General features: G+C 38.0%; 4 protein-coding genes across 4 annotated transcripts; 3 read left to right on the forward strand and 1 right to left on the reverse strand.

Moving 5' to 3' along the window:
• Nucleotides 1-4,903: 4,903 nt before the first annotated feature.
• On the forward strand, nt 4,904-13,520 carry LOC148970495 (uncharacterized). Its single transcript, XM_089125010.1, has 5 exons — nt 4,904-6,323; nt 8,133-9,370; nt 10,400-11,012; nt 12,978-13,408; nt 13,506-13,520. Exons 1-5 carry the CDS (start codon nt 4,904-4,906, stop codon nt 13,518-13,520), a joined length of 3,717 nt encoding a protein of 1,238 aa, XP_088981136.1.
• LOC148970496 (uncharacterized) lies at nt 11,159-12,759 on the forward strand (the record flags this gene model as incomplete). Its single annotated transcript, XM_089125347.1, has 5 exons — nt 11,159-11,471; nt 11,505-11,576; nt 11,805-11,840; nt 12,060-12,361; nt 12,730-12,759. Coding segments are annotated over 5 exons (753 nt in total), but the record flags the coding sequence as incomplete, so codon positions are not given.
• On the forward strand, nt 13,517-26,955 carry LOC120480335 (uncharacterized). Its single transcript, XM_089125011.1, has 13 exons — nt 13,517-14,585; nt 14,628-17,401; nt 17,582-18,306; nt 18,454-19,159; nt 19,262-19,499; nt 19,838-19,959; nt 22,084-22,148; nt 22,231-22,433; nt 22,798-22,963; nt 23,838-24,014; nt 24,079-24,131; nt 24,244-24,340; nt 25,986-26,955. The coding sequence occupies exons 1-12, from the start codon at nt 13,517-13,519 to the stop codon at nt 24,312-24,314; spliced, it is 6,369 nt and encodes a 2,122-aa protein (XP_088981137.1). The 3' UTR covers nt 24,315-24,340; nt 25,986-26,955.
• LOC148970497 (uncharacterized) lies at nt 20,896-21,940 on the reverse strand. Its single transcript, XM_089125193.1, is given in 6 exon segments — nt 20,896-21,076; nt 21,078-21,109; nt 21,181-21,242; nt 21,245-21,309; nt 21,408-21,482; nt 21,593-21,940. Coding segments are annotated over 6 exon segments (588 nt in total). The 5' UTR covers nt 21,766-21,940.
• Nucleotides 26,956-27,446: the final 491 nt, after the last annotated feature.

The following is a 27,446-nucleotide window of genomic DNA, read 5'->3' on the forward strand; positions in this document are numbered from 1 at the left end:
GTGCAAAATATGTGGGGTTTGCATAATTTCATAATCCTCGCATTTTCGTTGCAAAAAAAGTCACATGCATCTTAGCAGAAAGTTGAAAAATGTGCGTTTGCTTCACACAAGAGCAGCCATTTCCCCGTTTCCATGGGGACGCTATTACGCGACGCCAGACAGACTCACGGAGGCGATCGACATCTCACAAATCGAACTCGTATAACTGTCTGTCACACGTTCTACCGCCACGTCGTTCCTTAATAAACAACAATATAAAAGTAGCATCAAACAGAAATTACCCACACACATGGGGTGTTTGAGACACTGCAGAGAGTTCAACAGGGAGCGCGCAGCTCTTAAAGGGGCCACACCTTATTTACACTCGTTACAGTCTGAAATAAAACAAGATGAGAAATTAAATATTCCCAGCACTTTCTATGATGTAGTATGCTTGCTTATCAAAGGAAGTAATAAGAAATGACTCTTACATTAGCCTAGTGAGAACAGGATGTTGGGGGAATCACTTTTTTTCTCTTTTTTATCAAAAACCGCAATTTTTGCAAGTTCCCTCAATTTTAGCAAATTCCTGCAATTTCATCCCATAAAATTGCATAAATATCCCGCATGTTCTTTCCATCGCATTTTTAAAGAAAACGGGCCACGTAATCAAGGATTTTTGCCCGCAACAATCACAAAAAACTCCGCGTTTTTCTGGAAGGACTGAATACTATTATGGTAAATGTTATATGTAAATCGCAAATTTTATCACAAATTTTTGGAAATTACCGCCACAAAATCAGTCATTTTGATCGCAAAAATCACAAAAAAAAATCGTGAAATCCTGGAGGGACTGCACAATTCAGATTTTTTTCTCAATATTGTTTTTGCATGAAAAAAAAAATCAATTCTGAGAAAAAAAGTCAGAATTGTGAGTTTATATCTCCCAAATCAGACTTTACAACACATAATTGTGACTTTATATCAAGCAATTCCAACCTTATTACTCACAATTCTGACTTAAATTGCAATTGCGAGTTTATATATTCTGACTTTACAAGTTTATATCGGGCAATTCTCACTTTATAACACGCAATTGCAACTTTACATCATGCAATTCTGACTTTATAACTTGCAATTGCAATTCTGACTTTATAACTTGCAATTGCAAGTTTATTTCACACAATTTGAAATTGTGAGATGTAAACTCGCAATTGTGAGAAAAAATTTTTTTTTCTCGAAATCTGAGAGTTGTTAATTTGTATTTTACAGCATTGGGGTTTATGTCAAGTAACCTTTATTTACACACCTTTTTACAATACAGATTGTTTCAAAGCATCTTTACTGAGATAACAGGAAAATAATGTTGTAATAATATTGTTAAATATAAAATTAAATGTCCGACAGTGGCAAGGGACCAAAACTCCTCGGGAGAATCCAGACTCTGTCAGGGGGCCGGTTCTCAATAAGACATCAGTCATAAAACCCATCGAATCCTTGTATAAAGACTGTCTCGAAATTCATGAAAAAAAAAAAAAACTAGTCATTATCATCACTGTAATATATTGGTCAAATATGAGTTACTTAGTCTAGATAATTTAATAAAACACTCGAATGTGTCTTTGATACATAAAATCATTTATAGTGCTACTGCTCCCCCTCTATAAAAGTTTATAACACTTTGCTCTGAAAAAAACAGAGTGATTAACTAGAAGTGTCACAAGGGGTGAGTGTAACCTCCCTCACCGTAAAACTAAATTTGGGAGCTCCTCTTTCTCAAACATCGCTATGAGTCAGTGGAATACGCTCCCCAACTTACTTTATGCACAGATTAACACATTTTCAGGTTTGTTAAAGAGTTGGTTGCTAAGTAAGCAAGTTTGCACACATTGTTAAGATTGTGTGTGTGTGTATACTGTTGGGATTGTGCTATACTGTGTTTAAGATGCTGTTGGGCTGATGGTCTCCCTGTGTCATTATTGCTACCTGTATCATAATCATGTGTTTTCAGAATCATGTGCAATTTTAAACTTAATTTTAATTTGTTATACCTGCCCAGGGACTACAGGTGGAAATTAGCAAATGTTGCTATAACCTGGCCCAAGACATATTCTCTTGTTTTAACAAGTTTAATGTTTATTGTGCATTGTCCCTGTTTCAAATAAATAATTTCCATCCATCCATGACAACTTATGTTTTTACGTCATTTTAACTCATCAAAATAAGTTAAGCAATTTTCAATGTTTTAATTGAAAATTGTTGGGTGCTCTTGAAGGGCCAGTTTCACTCCAACACACTGGCCTGGAAATTTCTAGCGAGTCTGAAGATCGTGATTAGCCAGTTCAGATGAGTTTAATTGGGGTTGGAGCTAAACAAGGAAAGTGGACCAGGTTTGGACACCCCTGGTCTGAATAATTAAAATGTTGCTTCACAAAATCTTTCACATATTACCAGTAATTTGTTAAATAAATAAATTAATCAAGTTGGATGCATTTAAACTAGTACACAAATGCTGATGTTCATAGCATCCATGCTATTCTAACAGTGGTATGTAATCAATATACTTATTGACAGCTCTATATTGCAAATTTTATATATATATATATATATATACATACACACACACACATATATATATATATATATATATAGGGTTTTCACAACTACTGATTTTTGCTAGTCGACTAGTTTTGCATAAACAGTCGACGCCTAGTCGTTAAATGGTTTATTCTAGGGGTGTGCGATATCACGAATAGTAAATGTCTCCACGATCTGCTTTTGAAGAAATATGGTAGTATCTATCAGTTCTGGTGCCTCTGTCTCAACAGTACAACACGACGTAGCCTACACATCACATGTTAACATGGGATCACATGGGACACTGCAATTCACAAAAGTTCATTATTTGCATAAGCCTTGCCGGTTAAACATTTAATTCACGCGCTGTTCTAACGTGCGCTTTCCTGAGCGCGCGGCATATCACCGACGCTCACAGGCACTAGAAGCCTGTCAAACAGCGCCTGAATACTGGACTAAGTTATCTTTCGAGTCTTATTAATACTGTTAAATACACACAATGTTTACATAAACAGAATTGGCTATGTCTAAAGTGAAAGCAAACATTTGAGAGAAAATCTGGTGCTAATATGCGTCTATATTAAACACGTCGCGTGCTGGTCTAAAAGCGAGAGTAGTACTCGTATTTTCCGCACTATAAGGCGCACTTAAAAGCCTTTAATTTTCTCAATCCGGCCTTTTCTCAAGCCTTATAATCCGGAGCGCATTATTTATGGATCAATTGCTCGCGCTCGTGTCCATCTTATGCCCGCTTTGTCACACAGCCAGTTCAACCTCGTATAAATCAAGTTATGTGTGTCTCCCGCTCACGAACACTCACTCTTAATACACACACACACACACACGAACAGACACACTGTCCCCGGTTCTGCTCACGCGTCACAGAATGTCCATAAAGCGTTCCCCGTTCACAGTAATCGGGTCGTCTCATTCAAAACAGCCAGCTGTTGCTGTCAGCGAGTCAGGCTGCGATTGTATGTTACGTGCCCACGCTTACTAAATAAACGCCTCACCTCCGACCCAGTCAAACCTTTGAAAAATGTTCTTAAATTAATCATTGAAGGTGCGCCTTATAGTGCTTATAGTATATAGTACTGCCGCTTGTACTAAAATGGATAGTTCACAAAAAATATATATCTATATATGTCATCATTTTGTTTCCGACTAGTCGACTAAGGGCAACAGCGCCAACTAGTGGTTGTGACAGTCGACTAGTTGATGAAACCCATAATATATATATATCATCCCAATCACACTAAATGCATCTTTATAGCACGCATGTGTATTATCGAGTAATTTGTATGCTAAAGTGAGTTTTTACGTGCAGAGCATTGGTTGGTTATGGTAGGTTTAGTAGTGGTGTGGGTTGCTGTTTTCATTTTAAAGTATAAATTACACGACAATATACGATGCGTGTCATAGAGACGCATTTACGCAAGAACATATATATAGTAATGTTAGTCAATACAAAAAATATCTTGAAGCACTAAGATTAAGAAAGACAAAAAAATGTGTAAAAGGTTAATGAAAATAATATTTAAATCTTGCATTTAAACATTAAAGGCCCTGTTTAAATATTAACGTTGAAATGCACTTTTTATATGATTCCTAGATTAGTATTAATAATACAATTAACAAATGAAAGAATATATAAACTTTTCATGAATACGACCTTGATACAACCACAACTAAAAGTCAGTTCAAGTTGAATCAATTCAAATAAAAATAAAAACATCCTGATCTTAAATAACATCTAGAAAAATTATGTCAGAATCTAGTTCATGTACCAAATAATTATCTTGAATTAGTTAAAAATGAATAAATAAATAACTACAGAAATTTTTCACAGGCAAAAATACACAAACAACACAATCAACATTTACAACTGCTTCATCCAACAGGTACCTCTCCAGCTTCACCATCTTCTACAACAGAAAGTACATCAGAATTGACTTCATCTTCAACAGAAATATCTTCACCTAGTGTAGAACAAACAACAAGCCAGCTGACACAAACCTCTCCAGATACTTCTAGGACAGAAACTGAATTTACAACGACAGTTTACTCAACATTTACAACAGCAATGTCCCCTATGAGCACAACCACTTTAGAATCATCTACAGGTGAAAGTGGTTCAACACTGGAAACTACAATATCCACAACAGGTACCTCTCCATCTTCACCATCTTCTACAACAGAAAGTACATCAGAATTGACTTCATCTACAACAGAAATATCTTCACCTAGTGTAGAACAATCAACAAGCCAGCAGACACAAACCTCTCCAGATACTTCTAGCACAGAAACTGAATCTACAACGACAGTTTACTCAACATTTACAACAGCAATGTCCCCTATAAGCACAACCACTTTAGAATCATCTACAGGTGAAAGTGGTTCAACACTGGAAACTACAATATCCACAACAGGTACCTCTCCATCTTCTACGACAGAAAGTACATCGGAATTGACTTCATCTTCAACAGAAATATCTTCAGCTACAGTAGAACAAACAACAAGCCAGCCGACACAAACCTCTCCAGATACTTCTAGCACAGAAACTGAATCTACAACGACAGTTTACTCAACATTTACAACAGCAATGTCCCCTATGAGCACAACCACTTTAGAATCATCTACAGGTGAAAGTGGTTCAACACTGGAAACTACAATATCCACAACAGGTACCTCTCCATCTTCTACGACAGAAAGTACATCGGAATTGACTTCATCTTCAACAGAAATATCTTCAGCTACAGTAGAACAAACAACAAGCCAGCAGACACAAACCTCTCCAGATACTTCTAGCACAGAAACTGAATCTACAACGACAGTTTACTCAACATTTACAACAGCAATGTCCCCTATGAGCACAACCACTTTAGAATCATCTACAGGTGAAAGTGATTCAACACTGGAAACTACAATATCCACAACAGGTACCTCTCAATCTTCACCATCTTCTACAACAGAAAGTACATCCGAATTGACTTCATCTTCAACAGAAATATCTTCACCTAGTGTAGAACAATCAACAAGCCAGCAGACACAAACCTCTCCAGATACTTCTAGCACAGAAACTGAATCTACAACGACAGCTTACTCAACATTTACAACAGCAATGTCCCCTATGAGCACAACCACTTTAGAATCATCTACAGGTGAAAGTGGTTCAACACTGGAAACTACAATATCCACAACAGGTACCTCTCCATCTTTACCATCTTCTACAACAGAAAGTACATCCGAATTGACTTCATCTTCAACAGAAATATCTTCACCTAGTGTAGAACAATCAACAAGCCAGCAGACACAAACCTCTCCAGATACTTCTAGCACAGAAACTGAATCTACAACGACAGCTTACTCAACATTTACAACAGCAATGTCCCCTATGAGCACAACCACTTTAGAATCATCTACAGGTGAAAGTGGTTCAACACTGGAAACTACAATATCCACAACAGGTACCTCTCCATCTTTACCATCTTCTACAACAGAAAGTACATCCGAATTGACTTCATCTTCAACAGAAATATCTTCACCTAGTGTAGAACAATCAACAAGCCAGCAGACACAAACCTCTCCGGATACTTCTAGCACAGAAACTGAATCTACAACGACAGCTTACTCAACATTTACAACAGCAATGTCCCCTATGAGCACAACCACTTTAGAATCATCTACAGGTGAAAGTGGTTCAACACTGGAAACTACAATATCCACAACAGGTACCTCTCCATCTTTACCATCTTCTACAACAGAAAGTACATCCGAATTGACTTCATCTTCAACAGAAATATCTTCACCTAGTGTAGAACAATCAACAAGCCAGCTGACACAAACCTCTCCAGATACTTCTAGCACAGAAACTGAATCTACAACGACAGCTTACTCAACATTTACAACAGCAATGTCCCCTATGAGCACAACCACTTTAGAATCATCTACAGGTGAAAGTGGTTCAACAATGGAAACTACAATATCCACAACAGGTACCTCTCCATCTTCTACATCAGAAAGTACATCAGAATTGACTTCATCTACAACAGAAATATCTTCACCTAGTGTAGAACAATCAACAAGCCAGCTGACACAAACCTCTCCAGATACTTCTAGCACAGAAACTGAATCTACAACGACAGCTTACTCAACATTTACAACAGCAATGTCCCCTATGAGCACAACCACTTTAGAATCATCTACAGGTGAAAGTGGTTCAACACTGGAAACTACAATATCCACAACAGGTACCTCTCCATCTTCACCATCTTCTACAACAGAAAGTACATCCGAATTGACTTCATCTTCAACAGAAATATCTTCACCTAGTGTAGAACAATCAACAAGCCAGCAGACACAAACCTCTCCAGATACTTCTAGCACAGAAACTGAATCTACAACGACAGTTTACTCAACATTTACAACAGCAATGTCCCCTATGAGCACAACCACTTTAGAATCATCTACAGGTGAAAGTGGTTCAACAATGGAAACTACAATATCCACAACAGGTACCTCTCCATCTTCTACATCAGAAAGTACATCAGAATTGACTTCATCTACAACAGAAATATCTTCACCTAGTGTAGAACAATCAACAAGCCAGCTGACACAAACCTCTCCAGATACTTCTAGCACAGAAACTGAATCTACAACGACAGCTTACTCAACATTTACAACAGCAATGTCCCCTATGAGCACAACCACTTTAGAATCATCTACAGGTGAAAGTGGTTCAACACTGGAAACTACAATATCCACAACAGGTACCTCTCCATCTTCACCATCTTCTACAACAGAAAGTACATCCGAATTGACTTCATCTTCAACAGAAATATCTTCACCTAGTGTAGAACAATCAACAAGCCAGCAGACACAAACCTCTCCAGATACTTCTAGCACAGAAACTGAATCTACAACGACAGCTTACTCAACATTTACAACAGCAATGTCCCCTATGAGCACAACCACTTTAGAATCATCTACAGGTGAAAGTGGTTCAACACTGGAAACTACAATATCCACAACAGGTACCTCTCCATCTTTACCATCTTCTACAACAGAAAGTACATCCGAATTGACTTCATCTTCAACAGAAATATCTTCACCTAGTGTAGAAAAATCAACAAGCCAGCAGACACAAACCTCTCCGGATACTTCCAGCACAGAAACTGAATCCACAACGACAGTTTACTCAACATTTACAACAGCAATGTCCCCTATGAGCACAACCACTTTAGAATCATCTACAGGTGAAAGTGGTTCAACAATGGAAACTACAATATCCACAACAGGTACCTCTCCATCTTCTACATCAGAAAGTACATCAGAACTGACTTCATCTACAACAGAAATATCTTCAGCTAGTGTAGAACAATCAACAAGCCAGCCGACACAAACCTCTCCAGATACTTCTAGCACAGAAACTGAATCTACAACGACAGTTTACTCAACATTTACAACAGCAATGTCCCCTATGAGCACAACCACTTTAGAATCATCTACAGGTGAAAGTGGTTCAACAATGGAAACTACAATATCCACAACAGGTACCTCTCCATCTTCTACATCAGAAAGTACATCAGAACTGACTTCATCTACAACAGAAATATCTTCAGCTAGTGTAGAACAATCAACAAGCCAGCCGACACAAACCTCTCCAGATACTTCTAGCACAGAAACTGAATCTACAACGACAGCTTACTCAACATTTACAACAACAATGTCCCCTATAAGCACAACCACAATAGAATCATCTACAGGTGAAAGTGGTTCAACAATGGAAACTACAATATCCACAACAGGTACCTCTCCATCTTCACCATCTTCTGCAACAGAAAGTACATCAGAACTGACTTCATCTACAACAGAAATATCTTCAGCTAGTGTAGAACAATCAACAAGCCAGCCGACACAAACCTCTCCAGATACTTCTAGCACAGAAACTGAATCCACAACGACAGCTTACTCAACATTTACAACAGCAATGTCCCCTATGAGCACAACCACAATAGAATCATCTACAGGTGAAAGTGGTTCAACAATGGAAACTACAATATTCACAACAGGTACCTCTCCATCTTCACCATCTTCTACAACAGAAAGTACATCAGAACTGACTTCATCTTCAACAGAAATATCTTCAGCTACAGTAGAACAAACAACAAGCCAGCAGACACAAACCTCTCCAGATACTTCTAGCACAGAAACTGAATCTACAACGACAGTTTACTCAACATTTACAACAGCAATGTCCCCTATGAGCACAACCACTTTAGAATCATCTACAGGTGAAAGTGGTTCAACACTGGAAACTACAATATCCACAACAGGTACCTCTCCATCTTCACCGTCTTCTACATCAGAAAGTACATCAGAATTGACTTCATCTACAACAGAAATATCTTCACCTAGTGTAGAACAATCAACAAGCCAGCCGACACAAACCTCTCCAGATACTTCTAGCACAGAAACTGAATCTACAACGACAGCTTACTCAACATTTACAACAGCAATGTCCCCTATGAGCACAACCACTTTAGAATCATCTACAGGTGAAAGTGGTTCAACACTGGAAACTACAATATCCACAACAGGTACCTCTCCATCTTTACCATCTTCTACAACAGAAAGTACATCCGAATTGACTTCATCTTCAACAGAAATATCTTCACCTAGTGTAGAACAATCAACAAGCCAGCAGACACAAACCTCTCCGGATACTTCTAGCACAGAAACTGAATCTACAACGACAGCTTACTCAACATTTACAACAGCAATGTCCCCTATGAGCACAACCACTTTAGAATCATCTACAGGTGAAAGTGGTTCAACACTGGAAACTACAATATCCACAACAGGTACCTCTCCATCTTTACCATCTTCTACAACAGAAAGTACATCCGAATTGACTTCATCTTCAACAGAAATATCTTCACCTAGTGTAGAACAATCAACAAGCCAGCTGACACAAACCTCTCCAGATACTTCTAGCACAGAAACTGAATCTACAACGACAGCTTACTCAACATTTACAACAGCAATGTCCCCTATGAGCACAACCACTTTAGAATCATCTACAGGTGAAAGTGGTTCAACAATGGAAACTACAATATCCACAACAGGTACCTCTCCATCTTCTACATCAGAAAGTACATCAGAATTGACTTCATCTACAACAGAAATATCTTCACCTAGTGTAGAACAATCAACAAGCCAGCTGACACAAACCTCTCCAGATACTTCTAGCACAGAAACTGAATCTACAACGACAGCTTACTCAACATTTACAACAGCAATGTCCCCTATGAGCACAACCACTTTAGAATCATCTACAGGTGAAAGTGGTTCAACACTGGAAACTACAATATCCACAACAGGTACCTCTCCATCTTCACCATCTTATACAACAGAAAGTACATCCGAATTGACTTCATCTTCAACAGAAATATCTTCACCTAGTGTAGAACAATCAACAAGCCAGCAGACACAAACCTCTCCAGATACTTCTAGCACAGAAACTGAATCTACAACGACAGTTTACTCAACATTTACAACAGCAATGTCCCCTATGAGCACAACCACTTTAGAATCATCTACAGGTGAAAGTGGTTCAACAATGGAAACTACAATATCCACAACAGGTACCTCTCCATCTTCTACATCAGAAAGTACATCAGAATTGACTTCATCTACAACAGAAATATCTTCACCTAGTGTAGAACAATCAACAAGCCAGCTGACACAAACCTCTCCAGATACTTCTAGCACAGAAACTGAATCTACAACGACAGCTTACTCAACATTTACAACAGCAATGTCCCCTATGAGCACAACCACTTTAGAATCATCTACAGGTGAAAGTGGTTCAACACTGGAAACTACAATATCCACAACAGGTACCTCTCCATCTTCACCATCTTCTACAACAGAAAGTACATCCGAATTGACTTCATCTTCAACAGAAATATCTTCACCTAGTGTAGAACAATCAACAAGCCAGCAGACACAAACCTTTCCAGATACTTCTAGCACAGAAACTGAATCTACAACGACAGCTTACTCAACATTTACAACAGCAATGTCCCCTATGAGCACAACCACTTTAGAATCATCTACAGGTGAAAGTGGTTCAACACTGGAAACTACAATATCCACAACAGGTACCTCTCCATCTTTACCATCTTCTACAACAGAAAGTACATCCGAATTGACTTCATCTTCAACAGAAATATCTTCACCTAGTGTAGAACAATCAACAAGCCAGCAGACACAAACCTCTCCGGATACTTCCAGCACAGAAACTGAATCCACAACGACAGTTTACTCAACATTTACAACAGCAATGTCCCCTATGAGCACAACCACTTTAGAATCATCTACAGGTGAAAGTGGTTCAACAATGGAAACTACAATATCCACAACAGGTACCTCTCCATCTTCTACATCAGAAAGTACATCAGAACTGACTTCATCTACAACAGAAATATCTTCAGCTAGTGTAGAACAATCAACAAGCCAGCCGACACAAACCTCTCCAGATACTTCTAGCACAGAAACTGAATCTACAACGACAGCTTACTCAACATTTACAACAACAATGTCCCCTATAAGCACAACCACAATAGAATCATCTACAGGTGAAAGTGGTTCAACAATGGAAACTACAATATCCACAACAGGTACCTCTCCATCTTCACCATCTTCTGCAACAGAAAGTACATCAGAACTGACTTCATCTACAACAGAAATATCTTCAGCTAGTGTAGAACAATCAACAAGCCAGCCGACACAAACCTCTCCAGATACTTCTAGCACAGAAACTGAATCTACAACGACAGTTTACTCAACATTTACAACAGCAATGTCCCCTATGAGCACAACCACTTTAGAATCATCTACAGGTGAAAGTGGTTCAACAATGGAAACTACAATATCCACAACAGGTACCTCTCCATCTTCTACATCAGAAAGTACATCAGAACTGACTTCATCTACAACAGAAATATCTTCAGCTAGTGTAGAACAATCAACAAGCCAGCCGACACAAACCTCTCCAGATACTTCTAGCACAGAAACTGAATCTACAACGACAGCTTACTCGACATTTACAACAACAATGTCCCCTATAAGCACAACCACAATAGAATCATCTACAGGTGAAAGTGGTTCAACACTGGAAACTACAATATCCACAACAGGTACCTCTCCATCTTCACCATCTTCTGCAACAGAAAGTACATCAGAACTGACTTCATCTACAACAGAAATATCTTCAGCTAGTGTAGAACAATCAACAAGCCAGCCGACACAAACCTCTCCAGATACTTCTAGCACAGAAACTGAATCTACAACGACAGTTTACTCAACATTTACAACAGCAATGTCCCCTATGAGCACAACCACTTTAGAATCATCTACAGGTGAAAGTGGTTCAACAATGGAAACTACAATATCCACAACAGGTACCTCTCCATCTTCTACATCAGAAAGTACATCAGAACTGACTTCATCTACAACAGAAATATCTTCAGCTAGTGTAGAACAATCAACAAGCCAGCCGACACAAACCTCTCCAGATACTTCTAGCACAGAAACTGAATCTACAACGACAGCTTACTCAACATTTACAACAACAATGTCCCCTATAAGCACAACCACAATAGAATCATCTACAGGTGAAAGTGGTTCAACAATGGAAACTACAATATCCACAACAGGTACCTCTCCATCTTCACCATCTTCTGCAACAGAAAGTACATCAGAACTGACTTCATCTACAACAGAAATATCTTCAGCTAGTGTAGAACAATCAACAAGCCAGCCGACACAAACCTCTCCAGATACTTCTAGCACAGAAACTGAATCTACAACGACAGTTTACTCAACATTTACAACAGCAATGTCCCCTATGAGCACAACCACTTTAGAATCATCTACAGGTGAAAGTGGTTCAACAATGGAAACTACAATATCCACAACAGGTACCTCTCCATCTTCTACATCAGAAAGTACATCAGAACTGACTTCATCTACAACAGAAATATCTTCAGCTAGTGTAGAACAATCAACAAGCCAGCCGACACAAACCTCTCCAGATACTTCTAGCACAGAAACTGAATCCACAACGACAGCTTACTCAACATTTACAACAACAATGTCCCCTATAAGCACAACCACAATAGAATCATCTACAGGTGAAAGTGGTTCAACAATGGAAACTACAATATCCACAACAGGTACCTCTCCATCTTCACCATCTTCTGCAACAGAAAGTACATCAGAACTGACTTCATCTACAACAGAAATATCTTCAGCTAGTGTAGAACAATCAACAAGCCAGCCGACACAAACCTCTCCAGATACTTCTAGCACAGAAACTGAATCCACAACGACAGCTTACTCAACATTTACAACAGCAATGTCCCCTATGAGCACAACCACAATAGAATCATCTACAGGTGAAAGTGGTTCAACAATGGAAACTACAATATTCACAACAGGTACCTCTCCATCTTCACCATCTTCTACAACAGAAAGTACATCAGAACTGACTTCATCTTCAACAGAAATATCTTCAGCTACAGTAGAACAAACAACAAGCCAGCAGACACAAACCTCTCCAGATACTTCTAGCACAGAAACTGAATCCACAACAACAGTTTACTCAACATTTACAACAGCAATGTCCCCTATGAGCACAACCACTTTAGAATCATCTACAGGTGAAAGTGGTTCAACACTGGAAACTACAATATCCACAACAGGTACCTCTCCATCTTCACCGTCTTCTACATCAGAGAGTACATCAGAATTGACTTCATCTACAACAGAAATATCTTCACCTAGTGTAGAACAATCAACAAGCCAGCCGACACAAACCTCTCCAGATACTTCTAGCACAGAAACTGAATCTACAACGACAGTTTACTCAACATTTACAACAGCAATGTCCCCTATGAGCACAACCACTTTAGAATCATCTACAGGTGAAAGTGGTTCAACAATGGAAACTACAATATCCACAACAGGTACCTCTTCATCTTCACCGTCTTCTACAACAGAAAGTACATCAGAATTGACTTCATCTTCAACAGAAATATCTTCAGCTAGTGTAGAACAATCAACAAGCCAGCAGACACAAACCTCTCCAGATACTTCCAGCACAGAAACTGAATCTACAACGACAGTTTACTCAACATTTACAACAGCAATATCCCCTATGAGCACAACCACTTCAGAATCATCTACAGGTGAAAGTGGTTCAACACTGGAAACTATAATATCCACAACAGGTACCTCTCCATCTTCACCGTCTTCTACATCAGAAAGTACCTCAGAATTGACTTCATCTACAACAGAAATATCTTCACCTAGTGTAGAACAATCAACAAGCCAGCTGACACAAACCTCTCCAGCTAGTTCTAGCACAGAAACTGAATCTACAACGACAGTTTACTCAACATTTACAACAACAACGTCCCCTATGAGCACAACCACTTCAGAATCATCTACAGGTGAAAGTGGTTCAACACTGGAAACTACAATATCCACAACAGGTACCTCTCCATCTTCTACATCAGAAAGTACATCAGAATTGACTTCATCTACAACCGAAATATCTTCAGCTACAGTAGAACAATCAACAAGCCAGCCGACACAAACCTCTCCAGATACTTCCAGCACAGAAACTGAATCTACAACGACAGTATTTTTAACATTTACAACAGCAATGTCCCCTATGAGCACAACCACTTTAGAATCATCTACAGGTGAAAGTGGTTCAACAATGGAAACTACAATATCCATAACAGGTACCTCTCCATCTTCTACATCAGAAAGTACATCAGAATTGACTTCATCTACAACAGAAATATCTTCAGCTACAGTAGAACAATCAACAAGCCAGCCGACACAAACCTCTCCAGATACTTCTAGCACAGAAACTGAATCTACAACGACAGCTTACTCAACATTTACAACAGCAATGTCCCCTATGAGCACAACCACAATAGAATCATCTACAGGTGAAAGTGGTTCAACAATGGAAACTACAATATCCACAACAGGTACCTCTCCATCTTCACCATCTTCTACAACAGAAAGTACATCAGAACTGACTTCATCTACAACCGAAATATCTTCAGCTACAGTAGAACAATCAACAAGCCAGCCGACACAAACCTCTCCAGATACTTCTAGCACAGAAACTGAATCTACAACGACAGTTTACTCAACATTTACAACAGCAATGTCCCCTATGAGCACAACCACAATAGAATCATCTACAGGTGAAAGTGGTTCAACAATGGAAACTACAATATCCACAACAGGTACCTCTCCATCTTCACCATCTTCTACAACAGAAAGTACATCAGAACTGACTTCATCTACAACCGAAATATCTTCAGCTACAGTAGAACAATCAACAAGCCAGCCGACACAAACCTCTCCAGATACTTCTAGCACAGAAACTGAATCTACAACGACAGTTTACTCAACATTTACAACAGCAATATCCCCTATGAGCACAACCACTTTAGAATCATCTACAGGTGAAAGTGGTTCAACACTGGAAACTACAATATCCACAACAGGTACCTCTCCATCTTCTACATCAGAAAGTAGTTCCGAATTGACTTCATCTACAACAGAAATATCTTCACCTAGTGTAGAACAATCAACAAGCCAGCAGACACAAACCTCTCCGGATACTTCTAGCACAGAAACTGAATCTACAACGACAGTATACTCAACATTTACAACAGCAATGTCCCCTATGAGCACAACCACTTTAGAATCATCTACAGGTGAAAGTGGTTCAACAATGGAAACTACAATATCCACAACAGGTACCTCTCCATTTTCTACATCAGAAAGTACATCAGAACTGACTTCATCTACAACAGAAATATCTTCAGCTAGTGTAGAACAATCAACAAGCCAGCCGACACAAACCTCTCCAGATACTTCTAGCACAGAAACTGAATCTACAACGACAGCTTACTCAACATTTACAACAGCAATGTCCCCTATGAGCACAACCACTTTAGAATCATCTACAGGTGAAAGTGGTTCAACAATGGAAACTACAATATCCACAACAGGTACCTCTCCATCTTCTACATCAGAAAGTACATCAGAATTGACTTCATCTACAACAGAAATATCTTCACCTAGTGTAGAACAATCAACAAGCCAGCCGACACAAACCTCTCCAGATACTTCTAGCACAGAAACTGAATCCACAACGACAGCTTACTCAACATTTACAACAACAATGTCCCCTATAAGCACAACCACTTTAGAATCATCTACAGGTGAAAGTGGTTCAACACTGGAAACTACAATATCCACAATAGGTACCTCTCCATCTTCACCATCTTCTACAACAGAGAGTACATCAGAATTGACTTCATCTACAACAGAAATATCTTCACCTAGTGTAGAACAATCAACAAGCCAGCAGACACAAACCCCTCCAGATACTTCCAGCACAGAAACTGAATCTACAACGACAGCTTACTCAACATTTACAACAGCAATGTCCCCTATGAGCACAACCACTTTAGAATCATCTACAGGTGAAAGTGGTTCAACACTGGAAACTACAATATCCACAACAGGTACCTCTCCATCTTCACCATCTTCTACATCAGAAAGTACATCAGAATTGACTTCATCTACAACAGAAATATCTTCACCTAGTGTAGAACAATCAACAAGCCAGCTGACACAAACCTCTCCAGATACTTCTAGCACAGAAACTGAATCTACAACGACAGCTTACTCAACATTTACAACAGCAATGTCCCCTATGAGCACAACCACAATAGAATCATCTACAGGTGAAAGTGGTTCAACAATGGAAACTACAATATCCACAACAGGTACCTCTCCATCTTCACCATCTTCTACAACAGAAAGTACATCAGAACTGACTTCATCTACAACCAAAATATCTTCAGCTACAGTAGAACAATCAACAAGCCAGCCGACACAAACCTCTCCAGATACTTCTAGCACAGAAACTGAATCTACAACGACAGTTTACTCAACATTTACAACAGCAATGTCCCCTATGAGCACAACCACAATAGAATCATCTACAGGTGAAAGTGGTTCAACAATGGAAACTACAATATCCACAACAGGTACCTCTCCATCTTCACCATCTTCTACAACAGAAAGTACATCAGAACTGACTTCATCTACAACCGAAATATCTTCAGCTACAGTAGAACAATCAACAAGCCAGCCGACACAAACCTCTCCAGATACTTCTAGCACAGAAACTGAATCTACAACGACAGCTTACTCAACATTTACAACAGCAATATCCCCTATGAGCACAACCACTTTAGAATCATCTACAGGTGAAAGTGGTTCAACACTGGAAACTACAATATCCACAACAGGTACCTCTCCATCTTCTACATCAGAAAGTAGTTCCGAATTGACTTCATCTACAACAGAAATATCTTCACCTAGTGTAGAACAATCAACAAGCCAGCAGACACAAACCTCTCCGGATACTTCTAGCACAGAAACTGAATCTACAACGACAGTATACTCAACATTTACAACAGCAATGTCCCCTATGAGCACAACCACTTTAGAATCATCTACAGGTGAAAGTGGTTCAACAATGGAAACTACAATATCCACAACAGGTACCTCTCCATTTTCTACATCAGAAAGTACATCAGAACTGACTTCATCTACAACAGAAATATCTTCAGCTAGTGTAGAACAATCAACAAGCCAGCCGACACAAACCTCTCCAGATACTTCTAGCACAGAAACTGAATCTACAACGACAGCTTACTCAACATTTACAACAGCAATGTCCCCTATGAGCACAACCACTTTAGAATCATCTACAGGTGAAAGTGGTTCAACAATGGAAACTACAATATCCACAACAGGTACCTCTCCATCTTCTACATCAGAAAGTACATCAGAATTGACTTCATCTACAACAGAAATATCTTCACCTAGTGTAGAACAATCAACAAGCCAGCCGACACAAACCTCTCCAGATACTTCTAGCACAGAAACTGAATCTACAACAACAGTTTACTCAACATTTACAACAACAATGTCCCCTATAAGCACAACCACTTTAGAATCATCTACAGGTGAAAGTGGTTCAACACTGGAAACTACAATATCCACAATAGGTACCTCTCCATCTTCACCATCTTCTACAACAGAGAGTACATCAGAATTGACTTCATCTACAACAGAAATATCTTCACCTAGTGTAGAACAATCAACAAGCCAGCAGACACAAACCCCTCCAGATACTTCCAGCACAGAAACTGAATCTACAACGACAGCTTACTCAACATTTACAACAGCAATGTCCCCTATGAGCACAACCACTTTAGAATCATCTACAGGTGAAAGTGGTTCAACACTGGAAACTACAATATCCACAACAGGTACCTCTCCATCTTCACCATCTTCTACATCAGAAAGTACATCAGAATTGACTTCATCTACAACAGAAATATCTTCACCTAGTGTAGAACAATCAACAAGCCAGCTGACACAAACCTCTCCAGATACTTCTAGCACAGAAACTGAATCTACAACGACAGCTTACTCAACATTTACAACAGCAATATCCCCTATGAGCACAACCACAATAGAATCATCTACAGGTGAAAGTGGTTCAACACTGGAAACTACAATATCCACAACAGGTACCTCTCCATCTTCACCATCTTCTACAACAGAGAGTACATCAGAACTGACTTCATCTACAACCGAAATATCTTCACCTAGTGTAGAACAATCAACAAGCCAGCTGACACAAACCTCTCCAGATACTTCTAGCACAGAAACTGAATCTACAACAACAGTTTACTCAACATTTACAACAACAATGTCCCCTATAAGCACAACCACTTTAGAATCATCTACAGGTGAAAGTGGTTCAACACTGGAAACTACAATATCCACAACAGGTACCTCTCCATCTTCACCATCTTCTCCAACAGAAAGTACATCAGAACTGACTTCGTCTACAACAGAAATATCTTCAGCTAGTGTAGAACAATCAACAAGCCAGCTGACACAAACCTCTACAGATACTTCTAGCACAGAAACTGAATCTACAACGACAGTTTACTCAACATTTACAACAACAATGTCCCCTATAAGCACAACCACTTTAGAATCATCTACAGGTGAAAGTGGTTCAACACTGGAAACTACAATATCCACAACAGGTACCTCTCCATCTTCACCATCTTCTCCAACAGAAAGTACATCAGAACTGACTTCGTCTACAACAGAAATATCTTCAGCTAGTGTAGAACAATCAACAAGCCAGCTGACACAAACCCCTCCAGATACTTCTAGCACAGAAACTGAATCCACAACAACAGTTTACTCAACATTTACAACAGCAATGTCCCCTATGAGCACAACCACAATAGAATCATCTACAGGTGAAAGTGGTTTAACAATGGAAACTACAATATCCACAACAGGTACCTCTCCATCTTCACCATCTTCTACAACAGAGAGTACATCAGAATTGACTTCATCTACAACAGAAATATCTTCAGCTAGTGTAGAACAATCAACAAGCCAGCAGACACAAACCTCTCCAGATACTTCCAGCACAGAAACTGAATCCACAACGACAGTTTACTCAACATTTACAACAGCAATGTCCCCTATGAGCACAACCACAATAGAATCATCTACAGGTGAAAGTGGTTCAACAATGGAAACATCAACAAAACCTCCTTTATCCACAACTTTTAGTTCAGTTTCAACAACTCAAAACTGTCTGGAGCAATGTCAGTGTAATGGATCTCCATGCATTTTCAATGTAACAACTGGGAAATGTGAATGTAAATGCAATCCTATCACTTATGGAGATTATTGCAATTACGCAAATGACACTACTACGGCTATTATGTGTAAGTTTTTATCATACTTTCCTATTTTATAATTGTTACACTTGCTGTTGTCTATTTCCTCTTATTTTCCACATATGTTGTAAATAATTATTTCACTGCACTGTGTGTTTTGAATCAATAGAAAATCAGCCACTAAGATACTTGTAGCCAATAATTTTCTCATCTGAATGTTATTTCCTGCATAAATGTTTTAGAGCTAAAATGTTACACAACCCACGTAAATACTTGATGTCCTTAAAGTTCTTAGCACAGTAGTTTCAATTTGCAGCTCACTTATGTCTCTCATGTTTAAATATCAAAGTCTTTCTAATCTTTCTAAATCTATTATTTATTTGCAGTTGAAGGAATACCCACAAGGAAGGCAAATATCTCTCTTCGAATTTTAATGGAATATAATCCTGTGTATGGAAATTTGAACTCTGCCCAATCAAAACATCTAATTTCCATTTTAAAACAAGAGGTACATTTTCTTACTTTTCCTGAAGTAATTTAAAGCTCACAAAGTTTGTAAAAAAATACTTAAATACTTTTTTTTTTTTGATACAGTGGACCTATAAGTATTCAGATTCTTAAGCCAAACTTATAAAATAAATCAAATCAAAAATATATGAACGTTAGGGAGCTAACGTTCAGAACAGAGAGCTGTTCCATAAACCAAGATTAGAGTATAAGCCAGGCTTATTTCGATTAGTCATTATTATTTTTGGTAGATTCATAAATCAAGCTTAAAAAAGTTGAAACTCAGTTACCCCGGCAACTTATGCTGGCAAATTAACCTGGTCCGGGGCAGGCTAACTGTCAGGCTAAGTCTGAGTTCAGGCTTAAAGAGTATACCATTTATACTCACCTGCAGGTATTTCGATGTCATTTTATTTTACTTAACCACTATTAATACAATTTTTTAAAATAAATAAGGAAATTTACTTTACTAATAAATGTAAGAAATTATAAGGTATAAATACACTAAGAAATATTCAAAACATGTGTATTTAATTGGTGAGTTTTAATGAGTTTGGTAATTAATTAATTACAAGTATATAAATAGGTAGCTGAACTAGTTTCCAAACTTAACCATGGCGTGTCCTTTGATAGATGAGGTGTTGGATGAGGGAGCTATAGTCTTGTGGAGGGCATTTCAAAGAGAGAGAACTTTCAAAGACAGGTCAGACCCATTGGCATTTAATGACAGCTACCTGTATGAACGATATAGGTTCTCAAGAGATGGGATTGCATATATTTGTAGATTACCAAGCCCACACATTTTGTTTAATATGTTCTAAACCATGACTGTGTAGCCTTTAAAATTTTCCACTGGCCCCTCAACTTTCTCCTTAGTTGAACAAACACACAGAAGTCAAAGTATCTAACGTGTCTTTATTCAGAGTGAATCTGCCTGTTAGGGGTGGAAACACAAATAAATGTTGTGAATGATCAAAAAGATAATGTTTTTTTTTTCTTTTCCTTTTTTAAAAATTGTAGTTCTACTTGCATTTTTCTGTAGCTGTTGAATTTCCAGCTCCATCTTCCTCATCTTCAGTTTTTTATACTGGATGTCAACATCAATTGCTTCCAGTTTAGCGTTTATACACTCCTTTTATGTTTTCTGGGTTCTGTAGAAACATAGATTTAAGTTATTTCATTAAATACTCTGGTCACATTGTTTTCATTTCTTAATACTCACTTTGTCACACACACCTTTTATATACTCACTCCTTATACTACATGATATCATTTTAGATGATATCCCTCAAGGATGGGCCTCCCTTTATTAATTTCCAAAGCCAGCTCCTCTGCAGAAGGAGCCTTTTTGCTGCAATAAAAAAATAAAAATAAAAATAAATAAAAAAACGTGAATAGTTGTAACTTCAAGCTGGCATTGATTACATATCTACATGCCATTAGATTTACTTACCATTCTGAACTATATTTTTATATTTTATTTTCACCTGCTGCCAGGGTCTTTTTCCTTCACGCAAGTTGCTGCTGCATGAAAGCAATTAAGGTTACTGTTATTCACACACAAACTTTGCAATGTATTGTGACACACATTAAAGGTTGATAAAGTATTTTAAATAGTTTACATCGCTACTTACGCATTGAGATGATCAGCAATTTCCTGCCAACCTTGCTTTCCTGCTTTATTTATTGCCACTGTATTGCCTTTTTTGGTGATGACATCTTTAAATTCGCAAACGCAAACGCTGTGAACATCGCTGCCCTTTTCCTTTTGTTGCCATGGTAGCCCACAGTAAATCGATTGACCCATGCTCGACTTTTCAGGACTTTTAAAGAATGGCGTGTATGCGCAATTATCTAGACTATTTAAACCCGACTCAAGTTAGTAAGATCATATGATCCTCAACTGTTATGGAACCAAATTAAGCGCGGATGTTTAGGTCGGCTCATTCAAGTCAGGTTTTGGATTTTAATCCCCGCTTTTCTAAGCGCTTTTATGGAACAGCCCCCAGGTCTGAAATCAAATTGGATTTGACTAAAAACATTAGTTAATATCTGCATTTTTGCAAAATATATTGTATGAATATTTATGCATGGAAAAAAAATTTATTTTTGATTTTTTTAACAGCTTTCAATCCTTTGCAAAAGAGCAAATCCACAAAACTTCAAAGATGTGCACATTGTTAGGCTAATGTAAGTTAATTTATCTTGAATTTCATACATTTACTAATACATTTGCAAAGCAAAACTTATATGTGGCATGTACTTTTTCAAGGAGAGGGAGTGTCATTGCTGAAAGTGTTGCAGAATATAACTATCCCAACAACAACTCACAAATAATGATGTTAAATACAAATCTGGGACCCACACTGGAACAAATATTTGAAGACCCAAATTCCCTGAAAAATCTCAGCGCAGCTCTCGGTAATGTTTCCATCGAATCTAGCAATATTACCATGGAGAATGCTACGGTATTGGGTAAGTTACCTTTTAATTTTTATCTTACATTTTTTTTACCTTTTTATCTAAAGACATACTTATTCATTGCTGCGTATGAGTCCTGAATTTGAATAGTGGTATTACTTCTTATTGTATTGTTTGCATTTTATCTTGTTGTACAGCACTTTGATGGAAAGCGCTCTATAAATAAATGTATTATTATTATTATTATTATTTTAAAAACATATCATAATTTAACATATTTTAATAAGAAACAAAAGGTAGACTTCCTTTAACAGAGACATGGATTACCGTTGTACTATTATTTCTAATGTTTCTGTAATATGGCTCTTTTGTATTAATTTATTAAGATCTTTAATTTGCATATCTTTGTCATGTGTAGATATTGAAGAACTAAAACCATATGTGAACTGCCCTGAGAATTTTGCTAATTTAACGGAGGAGATTGAAAATGGAGTATGGGTGTGTGTGGGATCATGCAAAAAAAATGTCAACTTCTGCAATCAAAATGGTAAATGCCTAAATGAAATAAAAGGACCACAGTGCAAGTAAGTGCTTCAATGCAAATTCTAATAATTACAAACTGCTCAGTCTTCAGTTAATCAAAGGATATTTTCCTAAAAAAAAAAAATTAAAGGTACACTATGTAACTTTATATTTTGTTCAGTATTTATTAAATAAGAATATACAGACGGAAAAATTAATAATGAAGTTATCGTGCAATTATTCTAAAAGGATAATTTTATTTAGCAAAATATCTCACCATCACTGATGCATCCAGGTCGCACTCAGTCACCATGTTTGGTCTAAAACGCAACTGCTCTCCTGTATTGCCGCAGGACAGCAAATGTCAAGTTACATTTTCTGTAATCTTTGCAGGACTGCGATATGAAGAGTGTGCAAATTAACATATTTTAACATCAGTGTAAAAGTGAATGGCACATAACAGGCACTATTCCGGTAAACATGAATATCTATTGGTACAACATGGATCACATGACTAAACTTAAAATACCTCCGGCTTCCACAGTCCACACTACAACGCGAAAACGGCGTTTTCAAATTTATCCGCTTCGGAGAGCGTTTTCCAGAAGAGACGTTTACATGGACTTACCACGGCGTCTCAGTGTGGACGGAAGGCCAAACCGGAGAGAAAAATATACGTATTAGTGTGGACATGGCCGCCAGGCATTAGTTGACAACGTTAGAATTTATTTTATGGAAATAGTGCGTATCCATTGGTCGTATTAGTGGTGTAAATCTACACTAGAGACGCATTAATAAGTATCTTAAACAGCAAAAACACAGTCCTGTAGTCTGCCGTTGTCAAGTACTCGTGCACGCACTGAAGACATATTACGCATGCGCATGACGTACATTTCTTAATGACATCCTTTCCTCCTCTTTTTGCCAACTGTCCAGGTGTTACAGTTCTAACTTTGAGAAGTACGAAGGAGCTCATTGTGAGCTGTACAGCAGAGGGGCTGGTTTCTACGCCGTTCTCTTCGGCAGTTTAGCAGCTTTTGCTCTACTTATGATTGTTTCAGTTGTGATGGTTGTGGTGCTCTACAGGGCCAAGAGGTCAGTCGAACTTTTCTTGTGACTTAAGCTTTCAAAGAAAAAAAAAATCAAAACAAATAACTCAATAATCTAATTTCAACAGAACAAGGAAGCTATCATTTTTTGATGAGGTCACCTTTGATTTCTCATCAAGAGGTAAGATGTCATATTGTTGCTATACGCATGCACTCCAGCAGAAGTACAGACTCTCAAACATTAGAAATGATGTGATGTATTATAATTGAAAATATTAACTATATTATTGCAGGATCCATAGACAGAGGCTATTGGCATCAAAACTTTTCAGCCACAGAAGACTCAGAACCAGGGTCTTATTGAGAGCACAATAATCATTCATCTGCATGGTAGGATACGAAATTATATATTTTTTTAAAAAAAAAAATATGAGAAAAGGAAGAAGCATAGCAAACCTAAAATCAGTAGTCAAAATGACTAAACTATTAAAGGGTTAGTTCACCCAAAAATGAAAATTCTGTCAGTATTTACTCACCCCCATGTTGTTCCAACCCCGTAAGACCTTCGTTCATCTTCGGAACACAAATTAAGATATTTAAGATATTAAGATCGCTCCTGCATACAGTCCATAGGCTTCTTGAGGGACTGGCTCTTGCTGTCCACGAAAAGTCATTAAAGACATCGTTAAAATAGTCCAAGTGACTACAGGGGCTCAATCTTAAGTTTATCAAACGACGAGAACACTTTTGTGCGCAAAAAAACAACAAAAATAACGACTTTATTTCAACTATTCGTTTATTTCTCCCTCTGCGTGAGTCAGGTTACTAGTTTAATAGCGTAAGCTTCTGTTATTGTACGTCACACGCATCACACACACATGACCAGCGTCGGCCAATAGTGAGCCTACGTGTGACGTAGCTCTACGCTATCACACTACGTTAACTGACTAGAGGCGCATAGAGAAGGAAGTGAATAGTTGAAATAAAGTCGTTATTTTTGTTGGTTTTTTTGCGCACAAAAGTGTTCTCGTCGTTTGATAAACTTAAGATTGAGCCCCTGTAGTCACTTGGACTATTTTAACGATGTCTTTAATGACTTTTCGGGGACAGCAAGAGCCAGTCCCTCAAGAAGCCTATGGACTAGTATGCAGGAGCGATCTTAATATCTTAAATATCTTAATTTGTGTTCCGAAGATGAACGAAGGTCTTACGGGGTTGGAACAACATGAAGGTGAGTAAATACTGACAGAATTTTCATTTTTGGGTGAACTAACCCTTTAAGATCATTCACCGACGTCACGTTCTGGGCGGTAACCCGGATGAGCGGCCATTATGGAGGCACTCGGATGTAAACAACAGCATGGATTGCACTGTTTGTACTACTGAACACATTGTTACACTAAAAAAAACACAGAAAAACCCCGTGGTAGGTGCGAAATCATATAGAGAAGGACTTACCAAGCAGGAGAGAGTGCAATATTTTGACACACTAAAGTTAATATGTGAGGTCCGAACGAGCTGGTTCGCTAGCTGCAATTTCTTATCCCGACATAAGCTACGCTCAGATCGTCAGTCCAAAAAGGACATGAAATCCGTTTCAAGCTGCTACATTCATATGTGGTTTGAAATCATAATAAAATACCAGGACATATGTCTGAATGATCGGATTTCGGTCAAAGCTTCATTTAGCTACACATGTGACTGATGAGCTGATGCTGTGCCTCTCTCAACCACAAATTAATGCCTTCTTTCATCATTTTTGCACTCTTCTCTTTAACTTTTGGCAGTCTATAGACCTCAAAAGGTATTTTCCCGATGCGACCGATTAATATAGACCAAAACGCGACCATTTTTCAGCAGAAATAATCAGTCAAATTTGCGAGTCCGTTCAGTTCAGTGGCATTGTTTATGTTCTGCGCCTCCAAAATGGCCGACTTCCGGATTGATGACGCGTCGTGAAAACCTTGCTGTATTTGTGGTTGTTTTATTGATTATTTAATCACAATATTCGAATCTTTTTTCCTCTCTGCAACAGATCAACAGACCAGAGCAACTGAAGTGATGGATGTCTGATTTGCCACGCCGACACAATCAATCACAAACACGGCCAATCAGAACAATCCTCTCTGTTTGCGCACCCTATCCCTCTGAAAACTAAGCACACATACCTTGTATGTCCTATGACTTCTGTGATGCTTCATGCTTTTAATGGTGTATTAATTGTGTAATGTCCTCTTGTAAACTTTACGCTATCACACTCCATGTTTGGTAATTTGTACATTATGAGTTGATTGCACATCGCCCCAATGAGCTGTGATGTGGGCGGGGCTTCCTGCTCAACGCGCATGCGCACACACACAAACCATAACGCTCGTCGGAAACAAGAGCTGTGAAGAGAAATGCAGAGAAGTATGAGAGGGTGATACTCTGGGAATAAAAAATGAAAATAATAATTAATAATCATAAATCTACATAATAATTATTTCCCCTTGAAAAAGTAATTTAAGGCATTACTCTTCATTGTTTTGTAATTTACTTAGTTACTTCTGATGTAAATGCATTAAATACTGTGTTGGCTATAGAACAAACAAAAGCGGGTGTAATATCTAACGTAATATTGCCTATATTTTTATGTAATTAGCCTATTTAAATACTTTGGTAAGGTCAATATTTATCCATGCAATTTTATATTATTTATTTGAAAGAATTAAAAGAGCAGTTTCATATTTTGTATTTGTTCAACTGCTAAATGTTGATATGGGACTTAAAGTAATAATGCAATTTGGATAGATTAAATAGTAGGTCTAGGCCTAGTAATATAATTACATTGTGTAATTAGTAGCTAGTAATTAATTTGTTGTGTTGATTGTTAATGATTGTTTTTGTTGTACATTATGTCTATGTCTACATGACTTTTGATATGATAGCAGGGAATTTACATTCAAATGAATATTTATAAAGAAAAGAACTGTGTTGAATACATGTTTGCAACTGAAATTCTTAAAATAAAGCATTTATTGACTATTGTGCGCCATCATGTTGACTTTCGGTAAAAAAAAAAAAAATGTTGGTTGCAATGTCGTTGTAAGGTCACTAGGAGGCGCTGCAGACTTAATAATAACACGGCAGCTAATCTTGGCTGCTGCGTCTTTTTCTTGTAAATATTAGCCTACTGTAGCCCATTCATACCTAAACAAAACATTTCCCTCACTTTGCTAACAGTCCCTGGTTTACTGACTTGTCATTTAACGGAGGCTTTCTTTTATCCAAAGTTACACTTATAATTCAGGGACAGTCCCCTTGGTAAGTTAAGTGTTGCTCCAGACCAGACCAGGACACAATGGTGGTAGTTCATGGATTGAATTGTTTGAACCTACAACCTTTCATTTGCCAATGGGCCACACCTGATTGCAGAAGACGACAGAGACATGAACAAAAGTCTACGTACTGTACTGCATGATGTTCAGAGAATACCGAATTAAAAAGAACTCACATT

The sequence above is a fragment of the Pimephales promelas genome, chromosome 21, assembly GCF_988280905.1.
Source record: "Pimephales promelas chromosome 21, fPimPro1.hap1.1, whole genome shotgun sequence".
Lineage (NCBI taxonomy): Eukaryota > Metazoa > Chordata > Actinopteri > Cypriniformes > Leuciscidae > Pimephales > Pimephales promelas.

What these genes read in the sequence shown, in the direction of transcription:
- LOC148970495 (XM_089125010.1), top strand. Translation starts at nt 4,904, where the DNA reads ATGTCCCCTATAAGCACAACCACTTTAGAATCATCTACAGGTGAAAGT. An exon ending in GCACAACCACTTTAGAATCA is followed by an intron (nt 9,371 to 10,399) that starts TCTACAGGTGAA and finishes AGCACAACCACT; the next exon opens with TTAGAATCATCTACAGGTGA. An exon ending in TCCATCTTCTACATCAGAAA is followed by an intron (nt 11,013 to 12,977) that starts GTACATCAGAAC and finishes CATTTACAACAG; the next exon opens with CAATGTCCCCTATGAGCACA.
- LOC120480335 (XM_089125011.1), top strand. Translation starts at nt 13,517, where the DNA reads ATGAGCACAACCACTTTAGAATCATCTACAGGTGAAAGTGGTTCAACA. An exon ending in CACAATAGAATCATCTACAG is followed by an intron (nt 14,586 to 14,627) that starts GTGAAAGTGGTT and finishes TATCCACAACAG; the next exon opens with GTACCTCTCCATCTTCACCA. An exon ending in CTTTGATTTCTCATCAAGAG is followed by an intron (nt 24,132 to 24,243) that starts GTAAGATGTCAT and finishes ATATTATTGCAG; the next exon opens with GATCCATAGACAGAGGCTAT.